This window comes from Lepisosteus platostomus, chromosome 4, assembly GCF_059453375.1.
Source record: "Lepisosteus platostomus isolate fLepPlt1 chromosome 4, fLepPlt1.hap1, whole genome shotgun sequence".
NCBI lineage: Eukaryota > Metazoa > Chordata > Actinopteri > Semionotiformes > Lepisosteidae > Lepisosteus > Lepisosteus platostomus.
In genome coordinates, this window is record NC_142614.1 from 46726356 (window position 1) to 46738921 (window position 12566).

The 12566-nt window shown below is 36.1% G+C and overlaps 1 protein-coding gene across 1 annotated transcript in view; it reads left to right on the plus strand.

The window, feature by feature from the left end:
• The first annotated feature begins 101 nt into the window (after positions 1-101).
• LOC148673260 (uncharacterized) overlaps positions 102-12566 on the plus strand; it is a 33000-nt gene continuing 20535 nt past the window's right edge. The window contains exons 1-8 of the mRNA XM_088629667.1: positions 102-753; positions 871-954; positions 2093-2178; positions 5042-5118; positions 8720-8837; positions 9317-9384; positions 9755-9924; positions 10613-10773. Coding sequence (XP_088485793.1) covers positions 872-954; positions 2093-2178; positions 5042-5118; positions 8720-8837; positions 9317-9384; positions 9755-9924; positions 10613-10773 — 763 coding nt within the window. The 5' untranslated portion in view covers positions 102-753; position 871. The remainder of the gene's footprint in view (positions 754-870; positions 955-2092; positions 2179-5041; positions 5119-8719; positions 8838-9316; positions 9385-9754; positions 9925-10612; positions 10774-12566) is intronic.

Genomic DNA, 12566 nt, shown 5'->3' on the forward strand with positions numbered 1-12566 from the left:
ATAAAATAAACTTAAAACGAAATCCTGGCTAAATTCCTGGCCTACCTATGGTTCCCCTTGGCTGTTGAATATCTCACATTTTTACGAGAATTGCTGTGTAGGGCGGCTGTTAGCCATAGGTCACCTAGTTGGGTGCTGTAACTTCAGTGGAGGTAGATGTAGTTCCCCCTCTACATTAAGCTTTGATTGCCTTTATGAAGAAAAGTACTACATAAAACTGGAGGAGATGTTTCACATCTGGTTATCAAATATCTGCGTTTCACGCTCTTTTAAATTGTTAAATGAAAAACTCCTAACAAGCAGCCAAACATGCTTTACACACAGAATGGCCAGTTCACGTTCGTGAGTCTCATGTTCTTCTGTTGTGCAATGTTTATTTTACTACATGAGGTAGACCATGGCTTGAATAAGATTACATTTTGTATTTTTTGGTCTATTTCGACTAGATTCATGCCATGATAACACCACGTCTGTCAAGCATTATGGCTTTAAAAAATAGTCTCATATCCGATGCATTCCCCAAAAAATTCAGTTTGATACATATTCGCACTATCTTAAACAAACGTTATTAACAAAAAATAAAACTACTTAAAGAAGTATAGCACAACAAAAAAAAAAACTAAGCCTCGAGAACAAAAACATCTCGTCATCTCTCTTACTGTAGTTCAGCGACGCTCTCGTGTGACCACGCAGGGCCCGCTCTTGCTGTGGCGGACTGAGGAGTTCAGAGGCTAAAACACGCTATAGTACAAGGTAAGAAATGGCAAAAGCTGCCCGTGTTCCTAGAAAAAAACATAGATGTTTTAGGTAAAATGTACAGTATATAAAAATATATATATTTCAACGAATTAACTTTATTTTGTAAAATAGGATGGACGAAGACGACGGCGACATGATGGAAACCGTGGTGCCTGACTCGGATCCCGACGATGATGAAGACCTTTACGCGAAGAGGTAAGGACGGTAACGTTATTAGTAACGGGGTTTGAGGAGGAAGAAAAGACTGTTCTCAGGGTTACAGGGTTCAGTTTCGATATTATCAACAACGTTTTCAACAACGTTAATAGCACATTTGACCTTTTTAATCCATAGGTACAGCCAGGTTTTAAATCACATACTTTCACAGTTTCCCATACTGTTTATTAGGCTTTCCTTAAGACATTTATTTTTCTCTCTTTTTTTTGTGGGTCGGGTAGTATGAATGGGATGCTATTTGAAAATGTCTAATAATGTGGGCGTCGTGTCAGAAAAGTTCCGCCACTTTACATAAGGGAGTCAGCTGTGGTGAAAAGGCGGGGTTTTTATCCGTCCTGTGTTAGTAAGACAGCGGTTCATCTTATAAATTGAAAACTGTACATATAGTCTGTACAGTTTAACTCCTATAGGCATATACAGTATACGTGGGATTTTGTATCACCTGTGTGTCACGCTTCGTTACTCTCTGGAGTTCTTTTGCAAACAAGTTAGTTCTGTCAAGAAATTCATGATGAATACAGGAACATTTCATCCAGCCGTTTCTTAAAAAACACCAGTTTAGGTTTTATTCACTTGGCAACTCCCAACTCCTTAGCGACTTCGGTTATTTTTGTGTCACCTGCAAATATACAGTATCTGGTTTTCTAAATATATCAAATTGTGATATATTTAGTCACGGTACGACCTTATCAAAAACCTTTATGCACATTTAAATATAAGAACATAAAAGGTCAGTCAGTCCATCTAGCCCGATTTGTACTTAAAAGCAAATTCGGGATCTCATCCCGAGGAAGCTAGGGCTTGAACAACATCGCTGGGCATTTCGGGCCATATTCCCACACCCCATGATAGTGTTCTCTAATGTACTTGTTGCTTATTCAAAGAATTGTAGAAGTTATACAAGCAAGACCTGAAATACAGTACCCTAGCTATGTATGGGGTCACTACAAATTAAATGCACATTTGCCACAACTTTTTTTGCAACAGTAACTTTAGCAAGGAAATTAAATTTAAACCTTTTGTTGAAGTTCACTAGCACATTGAGCCTAAAATTGAAATCCTCCCAAGTTGCAGGGTTCAGTGGCCTTTCACCATTCTCTTTTTCTCTCGTTTTCAGGTTGATGTGTGAAATGACAGATTCTTTACAATTGTCACACTCATTCAAAGTGATTCCTTCAACGAAGGGGGCTGGTACTGCAGAAGGTACAGTGTGTTTCTTGATTTCGTTAAGTCATAATAACTTAAGCATATGCTGTAATACATAGTGGGGAAACAATTACCTGGCTGAAAGGAGAAAAAAAGAAATTGCAGGTGGTTATTTAGCTTATAAGATGATGCTTTGATTAGTTATCAGTAGTATGGCATTCATTCAGTTTTAAATTGGACACATAATATTACCTCTGATAGTACTATTTCTGTAGGTTTATTAAACTGTGATGTTATTTAGATAATTGTGGTAACTGATACAGGTGGAAATGTGTGAGGTAAATGAGATGTAGATATCAGTGTATTTTTTCAGTTAAGGAGAATGATTTAGCTGATCGATTTTTTATTTAATTTCAGTATTTTATTACTTAATGTGTTTTTCCATGTATATTATTTTTTCCCATGAAACAGGAATCAAATTCCAAAAGTGCAGATTTTACGTTTTTGTTATGTATGAGAAATACACATATTTGAGGAAGTGAGATTTTTTTTTCCTCATGATTTTATGCAAACCATTCAGAACCTTACAGTATACAATTTGGGGTACCACTGTACTTTTAACTTGTTTTGTTAATGTTTATTTTGGTTGTAGTGAAAGTGGGAATGCTGGTCTTTTAGTATTATGGTGATGTTTCACTATAAAATTCTAAAAAAATACCCATTGATAAATGCCATTTGCTGGTGAACATGAACATTGTATCTTGTATCTTTATTAAGAAGGATTACACATATTGTGTAATAAATGCAATAAATATGTACTGTATGTACTAGCATAGATTTGTTCCTTCGTGCACTGATCTTATTATATGAAAACTGAAGTCCAAATACATGGGTTTTGGTGGTGCACTAACAAACTGGGCAGGATTCATTTGATAAGTAAATCAAAAACTATTTTTATAAGGCTAAGTATTAAAAATGCAGAAAACAAGCAGTAGAATCTACTGTATAGCATTTAATGCATTTTTAATGTCTCAATATATTTCCTGAAAAGTCTTTCAAAGAGCAAGATAAAGAGCTCTTTCATCAAATATTGTGATATTATTCACCTGAATAATCATTTCTACAGTCCTCCTAAATTAACACTTAATTAGAGACATTTAAAGTATGGCACATGGGTCAAATTTGGCTTGAGACTAAACTGAGATTGGACAGGAATGTACAAAACAACAGTTACTGGTTTGGAAAAAATGAATTTTATTGACAATCTTAAATGTGTTCATAATACATTTTCTGAGTGCTTTAACATTACACTAATTTAGAAACTGCTTGTCTGCAGTATGTATATTTGGGACTCTGTGTTCTTTTTTTCCGAGTGTGTACACAGTTAGGTACTGTACGTGCCTTGTGAGAACAGTTTCAGACTGCTTAGCAGAGAAAATGAAAATGGAGTAAAGATAATCAACAATTTTCAGAAAAAAATAGTGATGCCTACTTTTTTTGAAGTTTTCCTGATATGCCAAGAATCAGTTGCTGTAATGAAGTAGTATAGTTTTAAAAGACATTGTAAAATGAAGCTCATCACTTTATACTCCATGTATACAGGTCTGTGAAATGACAAAACCAAAGAACTGAGAAATCAGTTATCTGTTCAACAAGACCTATTTAGAAAAGGATCTTTAGTAAAGAAAAATGCCACCTCGTACTGCTAATAATTTGCCTGACAAAGAAAGTCCTGTTTTTTATCAGCCTTTCAAGAAAACTGTACGTCAAGACATTTTATATGCAAACTCAGTTTGGTTGAAGAAGGTAATGTAAACAGTGCTCAGAACTGTGAACTTCATCAGGACCGTGTTTGTAGAACTGGATGCAGAATACAGAGATGATCTATCACCAGGAAGTCTGTGGATAAGTTTAATTAAAATCCAGAGATTGTTTTTAAGTCCAAATCAAAATAAAATCATTAATAGAAGAGAAAAAAGACGATGTAAAGCTGCAATCAGAAGAAAATTGGCTTTGGGATAGTTCTTTCCTTGGTGACATTGTTATACTTTAATCTTTCAATCTGCAGTTGCAGGCGAAAGCGTTTCTCATTTATCAGCTTTACAACATTAAGGCATTTGAACAAATACTGCCGCTAGATGAACTGCAATCTTATTCACTTTGCCCATCTTATTCACTTTGCAAGCCTTGGAGAAGTGCATGCATTTCTCTAAGGACAGTATGTGAAACAGTACGTGACAGTACGTAAAAAACTTGCAGAGTATGCGGCATTCATTACAGACCCGTTGCAGTAATCCCAAAGATGGTTTTCAGATTATTATAATATTCGAAAACATTATACATTTTAAGTGTTTCATATAAACATTAAAAGGTTTACACTGCAGTCCGTACATATAAAAAGGGCTGTGATTCTTATATGGTTCACCCAGTATAGACGTAAATACCCTCTAAATAAAGCTGGCATTCAGCACTTTAACCTCAGTCATTGTTTCATTTCAAATCCAATGTGCTGGAGTACAGAGCCAAACAACACAAATTGTGTCACTTTCCAAATGCTTAACTGACTACACTGTATGTAGTGTTACTGCTTTTAGTGTACTGTTAAACTGTTGAGGTCATTAGCTTCAAACCTGCTGACTGGCCCTCCAAGCATAATGATTTGAGCAGTTCTGCAATTAATTTGATTTGTATGCTATAAGTAAACAATGTAAATATTAAAATATTTCCCGTGTATTTATGGCAACAGTCAAAAAAATGAAAAAGTTATATTCAAAGTTATATATATTCAAAGTTATATATCAATTCAGATGGATCCTGTCCTGTTGTTGAGTGTGTGATCGAATGTTTGCTTATTCATTACTTTTATTGTGAGAACTTATACATAATCATTTCACAGATCTTGTCATTTTTTTTGTGTAAGGCTTTTCTTCACAGGTAAGCCTGTTGTCCAAACAGAAGATTCATGAAACACAGACTGATAAATATGTCACAGAAAAGGTAAAGATAAATAACAGAATGGGTAAAATTCTGTAAAATGGGTAAAAGTTGCATAAGAAACACAACTACATATTCAGATTTTGGGTGTGATAAACTCATTTCACGTAGAACGGTGCTGTGGATGTAGAGAAATAATTCATTATATTAATGCTGTCTTTGTATTGAGCTACATGCTATGAAGGATACCAGTATTAAAGTTGTTTGTTAATTCTCTGTTTACAGAGCATAAGCTTAATACTTAACATCACATCTGTAATATTTGCAGCTCAGAACAACACAAATCGGTAATGGTATAATTTTTCTGTGATAATTTCAAATGCAGGATTTTACATTGGGTTATTGGTCTTTTTAAATTAATATAAACCAGACCTTTATTGCCTTATTATTCATATTCCGTTACAAAGCAGATATTGAAATTTGTTGTTTCAAGGTCTTTTTCTGGTTTTACTAAACGAAAGCAAAGGGAAGCTAGAATATTTGGATGGTCTGCATCAAACAGGTTTTTCAAAGGGAACATCCTCTTTTAGGATTTAAAGTCTTAAATAATGCCATTCATGACATAAAAGATTACAACAACTTGGCAGGTAAAGTGTTATACATATTGTGCTTTACAACCAGACGTTGTACCTTTTACAACTTTCTTTACAGGGCATAATGCACCTCTTGAAATTTCAGAAAGTGTATTCTGTATTGTGGCGTTCTTTGAGTGTCCCTCTGTCCTTCTGGGGCTTTCATGAAAATATACAGTATAGTGTTGGACACCGCAGACAATGTTATATGATTATCCAGCCAAGCATTTGCCTAGTCTTTACATAACATCAATACAAATAAAATTCAGATTAATAATTTATACAGTTCAGTGTCCTGCAAGGGAACATTGTTTATCGCCAAGCTGATCTCTGCAAAAAATGGAATGCACTTGTATGTCTAAACCTGTATCTGTCACATACATAGACATTTTACAAGCAGTGCCATAGAGAATGCTTGTTTTTGAATGGGCTTCTACCACTTCTGCTGTCAGGCACACACTTTATGGACCTTAGAAATCACTTACGGTAAAGAGCTAAGTCATGTATTTTAAATATGTATAATAAAATATAAATGCTAACATTTCACAAAGGATTTGACACACAATTAAGTTATCTTGGTTAAGTTATTGTCACGATTGCTAACCTCTCCTCTTAAGGGCGCTCCATGCACCTGGTCCCTAATCCCGTTCCCCCTTAAAAGCCAGACGCGGACCTTACTCCTGGTTCCTCATTGATTTCCACATCGTGAGAGCCCGGGGTCTTGCTGTGTCTGGCTCTGTTATGCTTTTATCTTCCAAGTTCCTAGTTCCTAGTTCCCCTCGCCGGTTCCGACCCGGTTCCTGTCCCCCCCCCCACCGGATGGATCGCCTGGTTATGGACTTCAGCCCTTGTTTTTGATTTCCTGTTTGGATTTCCTACATGGAGTGTTCGCCTGGATTCACTTCCCCTGGACACCTGCACTGCATGGACATGCCCCCCGTTTCCAGACCCTTTTCCTGCATGACCGTTTTTCCCCTTGTGTCTTCACTATTCTGGATCGTGTCGTCCGCATAGGGCCTGGAAAGAACTGTACGTGACAGTTATGGCATTTTAAATAATTTTGAAAAGTGACCCACTCTAAACCTTTTAAGCAAAAAACAATAGTGCTACCTATTTCACGATGTAAGGCTGCAAATGAGAAGAGACCATTTGGCCCCTCTTAATAATTTGTTAATTTAAGTAGCTACAATTAGTGAATCCTCAATTTTGGACACTTCTTAAAGAAGTCTAGAGTCTCTTTGAGAAAGAGTTGGTCATTACATTAATGGCTGGAACTCACAACTTATTACATAGAGAAGACTTAGTCTCTGTCATAAATGAATTCCCATTTAGTTACCAGTTTTGTCCTTGTCCCTTTTTCACTACTGAACTGAAAGAAATATTTCCCTTCGTTGACCCTTTTCATAAGCTTGGATTTCTTGTGCTTTGATCAAATCTACTCTCATTCTCCTTTCTTCTCCACTATAAAGATTCTGCACCTTAAAACACTTCATATATACTGTAACAATACCCCTTCTTGTTACACTTTTTTAACATTTTCTGAGACTAGGATCTCCTTCTGGTATGGTGACTGAAACTACAGTTTCAAATATTTGTAAATTTTCCAGAATAAGATAAGATATGATCACTTTATTGGACATTTATTGGATTTTTTTTTTCACATACCCCAGCTTGATCTCCATGAGACACAGACAGGGAGAGAAGCTTGGGGTCAGAGCTCAGGGTCAGCCATTTATTCGGTTCCCCTGGAGCAGTTGGGGTTAAGGGCCTTGCTCAGGAGGATTCCTCTGCCCTCTGCAGGATTCGAACCAGCAACCTTCCAGCCACAGACACAGATCCTTAGCCACAGAGTGACCTAATAAGGCTGATAGACATATGATGCTGATGCTGATCTTCCAGTAACATATTATTTCTTTGGGGCAGATCTTGTAACATGGTCAAGAATTCTTTCCTTGTCCTTCAAAATCATTTCTGTTAAGGACATATTTAGATCTTGGTAACGCCCAGTTTTGCATTGTAGTTGGGCCTTACCCAGACTTCTTTATTTTGTCTAATTTCATTTCCTGCATTACATGTTTTGCAGTTCTTGGAGGCACAAATATCACTTCTGTCGTTATACGAGTATCTGTCATTCAGTGTTGCAAAAATCTGATGCTATGAATATCCGATCATCTGCAGGACAAAGTTGTTCTGCAGTTTATAACTACAACTGAATATTCACAAGCCAAAAGTGAAGAATGGTATTTCAACGAGAATTCATTTGTAAATGAAGCGTTTGTAAGTCAGGGAGTGTCTGTATACAGGTATCTAAATCACTGAATAGATCAAGAAGAGAATTGAGCCTAAACCAGATATCTGCAACACACTGCAGCTTACATATGCCCAATCAGATGTTATTTCCCTTGAAATAACACACTGTTTCTGGTTTGCTAGCTAGTTATGGGAATTATGGGATTTCGATAGGTTTTACTTCATTTTTAGTTTACTGCACGCTCCAGGGAACTGGCATTAAGGGGTCATTGATTGGTCCAAATAATGTTGTGTAAAGAGTATAAGAAAGACTACAAAAGAAAATAGGCCTTTTGGACCACATTACATGTTTGGTTCCTAGTAGCTTATTGATCCCAGGATCTCATCCAGCCTTCTTGAAGGATACTAAGGAATCTTCTTCAGTCAAAATGGGTAAGTACCATATGTGGACCTGTGTAAAACTTGATTTTTGATTCAAAATATACGCATGATCACCAGCATCCTCACCCCTGTAGTTAATGGGTGCTTCCCATTGATTAGACACAGAAGGCTCGAAGCAGGTCAGCTATAAGGTAACAGGTTAGAATTTTGAATTTGATGGGAAGCTTTGAAGATTTGCTGTTATTGAAAATATTTTAGCTTGAATTAAATAATTTCAGCACGTGGAAAATAACCCTGTGACTTCAGATGGCCAAGACCACTGCTCAGCATTCTTATCACCATTTATTATTTGGTTTGTTATTTAATCAGATTGCAGAACTGTTGTTTTTCTTTATCTGCAGACAGATTGTGAGAAAACAACAGAGGAAATATTTGGGTTAATGCCTGGCACTGCAACAGCACATAGAGATGTAATGTCTCAGCAGTTCAGAAGTGTTGTTGTGGATCTCCATTCTACAGGTATTTTGGACATAATGTCTTAAAATGTGTGAAGAGCTGATTACACCATCCACTTCCATTTTCCACTTGGAAGATATACTGAACCAGTAATTTGAGGTGTAGAAAAGAAAAAAAAACCGCAAGGTTTCTTGAAATGATCTCTGGGTCACAGTTGAAAACTCTTACATTTAGAACTTGTTGGTGTGAACAATGGAAACAGAAACTGCAAGCACATTATTGTAAACAGTAATGAAGTTTCAGTTCTGAGGAGCTACTTTACTCTGTCTTGTAAATTACAGTACAGTAGTTGTAAATTCTGCCATCTTGTGGAAGTTCCTTGAAATATCTGTTAATGCTTCCTGAGTTGACTAATAAGAGGTTCATCTGAAGATCCAGATGAACAAAGTTTTTTTTTTCATTTAAGTATTAAGAATGCAAAGCAGTTTAAATTCTCAAAGAACTGTGTATGTCACCTTGTCCCATTCTCCTTTGATTTAAAGAAAATGCAGAGCAGTTTTCTGAGTATCGGAGCGACAGGATAATTGCACAGTCTAGAGCAGAAGAACTGGTAAGCTTTGATGTAAATGTATTTTATTTTATTATTTTGAGCAATAACTATACTATTCTAAAAATTACTTGAGTAATATGGTGTGTGCCATATTTGATTTGGCTATTAAATGGACCTTAATTTTTGTCTACAGTGGAATTAATACATTGTTATGGTTTTGCTTGTTAATAAAATTGTTTTTAATTTGTTTTTGCAAGCTTTTACGATGGGTATGTCACCAATTAATTAGGGAAACATGTTTCAATAATTCAGGACAATTACCAGTAATAAGATTCTTTGAATAATGCAATTCAAGCTTTACACTTTTAACTTACAATTATTGTATAATGACATATTGAAAGGTTTTTGCTGTTTACTTTGAAACAAACAGGAATTCAACAGGGATGAACATGGCTCATCAGCCATGTCCCCTTCTCCAGTTGCCAAAGCATCGGTGACCTCCTGTGTAGAAGAAAAAGTAAAACCATTTGTGAAAAAAGAGACAAGTTTCCCATTCTCGTGTTTGCCAGAATCACAGATAATAGGCCTAGAAACCCAGTGGTAAGTATCTAGAGACTGGATTCAGGAACACATAAGTTGTAGTTCTATTTTCCATAGTTCCAGGTCCCCTCAGCCTGCTTTCCAAATGAGTACTGGGGGTTAATCCTTCCAGGGTAATAAGCTGGCTGGAGCTTGACGCTGACCACATCACCTCCACCACCAGTGTTGCATGGTTGAGAATAATGGTGGCCCTTGCCCCCCATACCCCATGGGCCTTTTTGGCCGGAAAAGAGACCTACCTACTAGTGTCAGTCATGGATGACACAGTGGGGCAGTGATTTGCATCCCTGGTGCCATGAGGTCAGTTCTGGACTTGGGGTGGTCTCTGCGTGGAGTTTGTATGTTCTATCCGATCTGGCGTGGGTTTCCTCCCAGTTCTCTGGTTTTCTCCCACAGTCCAAAAATATTCTGGCCGGTTAAATGGCTTTTGGGAAAATTGCCCTGCAGATACAGGACTCGTGGCCCGTCCAGCGTGTACCCTGCCTCGCTCAGTTTGCTTGCCCAGATAGGCTCCAGCTCCCCTGTGACCTGGAATTGGAAGAAGCAGTTAGAAAATGGATTGTTGGATAAGTCATGGGTTAAGAAATTAAATTCTTAAGGATAAGATCTGCCTTTTCATTTTTACTGTGTAAAAGCTTTGTGCTTAAAAGCTGTCTACACATATGTTATATTTAAGATCTTCTTTCAGTTGTAGGCAGGTAGCTGGGGCTGCTTCAGAAAAATGTCCATCAGCTTCAGTGTCTGGTTTGGAGCCGCAGTGCAGTTTGTCATGCCAGGCTGCTAAGGATCTACTGTCGGTTAGCCATGTTAATTTATCAAATCCAACAGGGTCCTCCAGCACTGTGACAGGCGAGTACAGAGGCTACCTTCCAAGACAATTGGTTTATGATGTGTGTGAAGAGATTGAATAAGGACTGCTTTTTTCAATTTAAAAAATATAATCCTGCTTCACACCCACTTAACAATACATGTTCTAACTCAACTGTCACATGTTTCTGGAGTCATACAGGAAATACATAGCATTGTCATCACTATATAATTAGTTTTATCAGTACCACATCCTCAGTCTTTTGTCAACTATAGGAATTTGGATTAAATATTTTCTTCACCATTAGCAAAAACCTAGTGTTAAAATGTCACATCTTTGGCATTCTTGCCCTGTAGTTTCTCCAAGCATGTAATTACAGGTGTAACTGAGGTTAATTGATCCATGGAATTGAATAGTTTGCTTTACTTGGCCAAGTTTATAACCCTACATTTAAAAACTTGTAATGTCCTCCACATTAAATTATACAAACACAAAATTAAATGTCCATATTTTTATCTACAGTATGTAATAAAAGTCTGTTAAGGTATAATAAGCTAGATGGGCTGAATGATATCCTCTCATTTGTAACTTTTCTTATATGCAAGGAGCAGTTTTCATGAGGCGGTGGATTTTGAGATTCCTATGTTTTACACAATAAAAAAATCCCATGTTTACCTGTATCACTCTTAGAAATGGTAATGATGTTTTTCTGGTAAATTTAAGAAGCCTGCTGTCTCAAATACCTCACACACGCTTGCTAAATGTACACCATTTTTCTTCTAAGTGAGCAAATAGTTTTTTATTGTTTCAGTATTTCTGACATCTAGGTAGATTTTTTACTGGAATATGAGTACTGTGAGTTGTGCACAAATGTAAATCTCTTGCCAAATATATTTATAATTTGTCTTATATTATATTTTTAATGTATGCAGCCTTGATTTCTATGCAACCTGAAATACGCAGATGAAATGCTTTGTTTCTGAATAGCAGAATGAATATGGTATTTGAGAAGGTTCTTTTATTAGTATATTTATAGAATGCAGAGGAATCTCAATAAAGACCTCTGTAAAGTATAATTTGGAACACAAATGATACAGCAAATCATAATAAAATGGAATAATAAATTCTATAACTCATTCTACGAAAGTCTATAAAAAATTGCTGAGGGGGTACTACTGATGTTTGCAAAATACACACAGGAATTGCAGCATTTACTTGTAACTACTGTCACAGTCACAGATATGATGCTTCTCATTATGAGAAATTTGAATTATTGTAATTGCAATTGCAAAAATGCAATTATTGCTAAGAATAAGGTTCTGTTATTTTTCAAGGTAAGGCATTTTGGAAATGTATAGTGTTTGTTATGCACAGAAACAGAGTAACTATACATTTAATGAATCTGAATCTGAAGGCAAAAGTTACATTCAATATTTAGCAATATTTGATTTTGTGATACACTGGCATTTACAAATAGGACTTAGAGACACTAAATTTTAAAAAAATAGTTTTAGACTACACAAAATGAATGCATATCTTAGACAACTTTGCTGAATTTAATTTAATGTACTAAATTACATTTAATAATTATGAAAAAGATAAAGAATAGAACTTGGATTATTTTATTATTCTGTAGAATGAAAATTATGATTCAATTGGATGTTATGAGTATATAATTAACTGGGTAATTGTGTTATACATTGGATTCCCACTCTTAGTACAGGATCTCCATTTAGTGATGCACTATTTAAATCATGTTTTAAAATAGCACATGTGCAAGATGCTTTATACTAAACCAAATTAATGGCTTTACTTTTGCTTACTGTAACTGTCA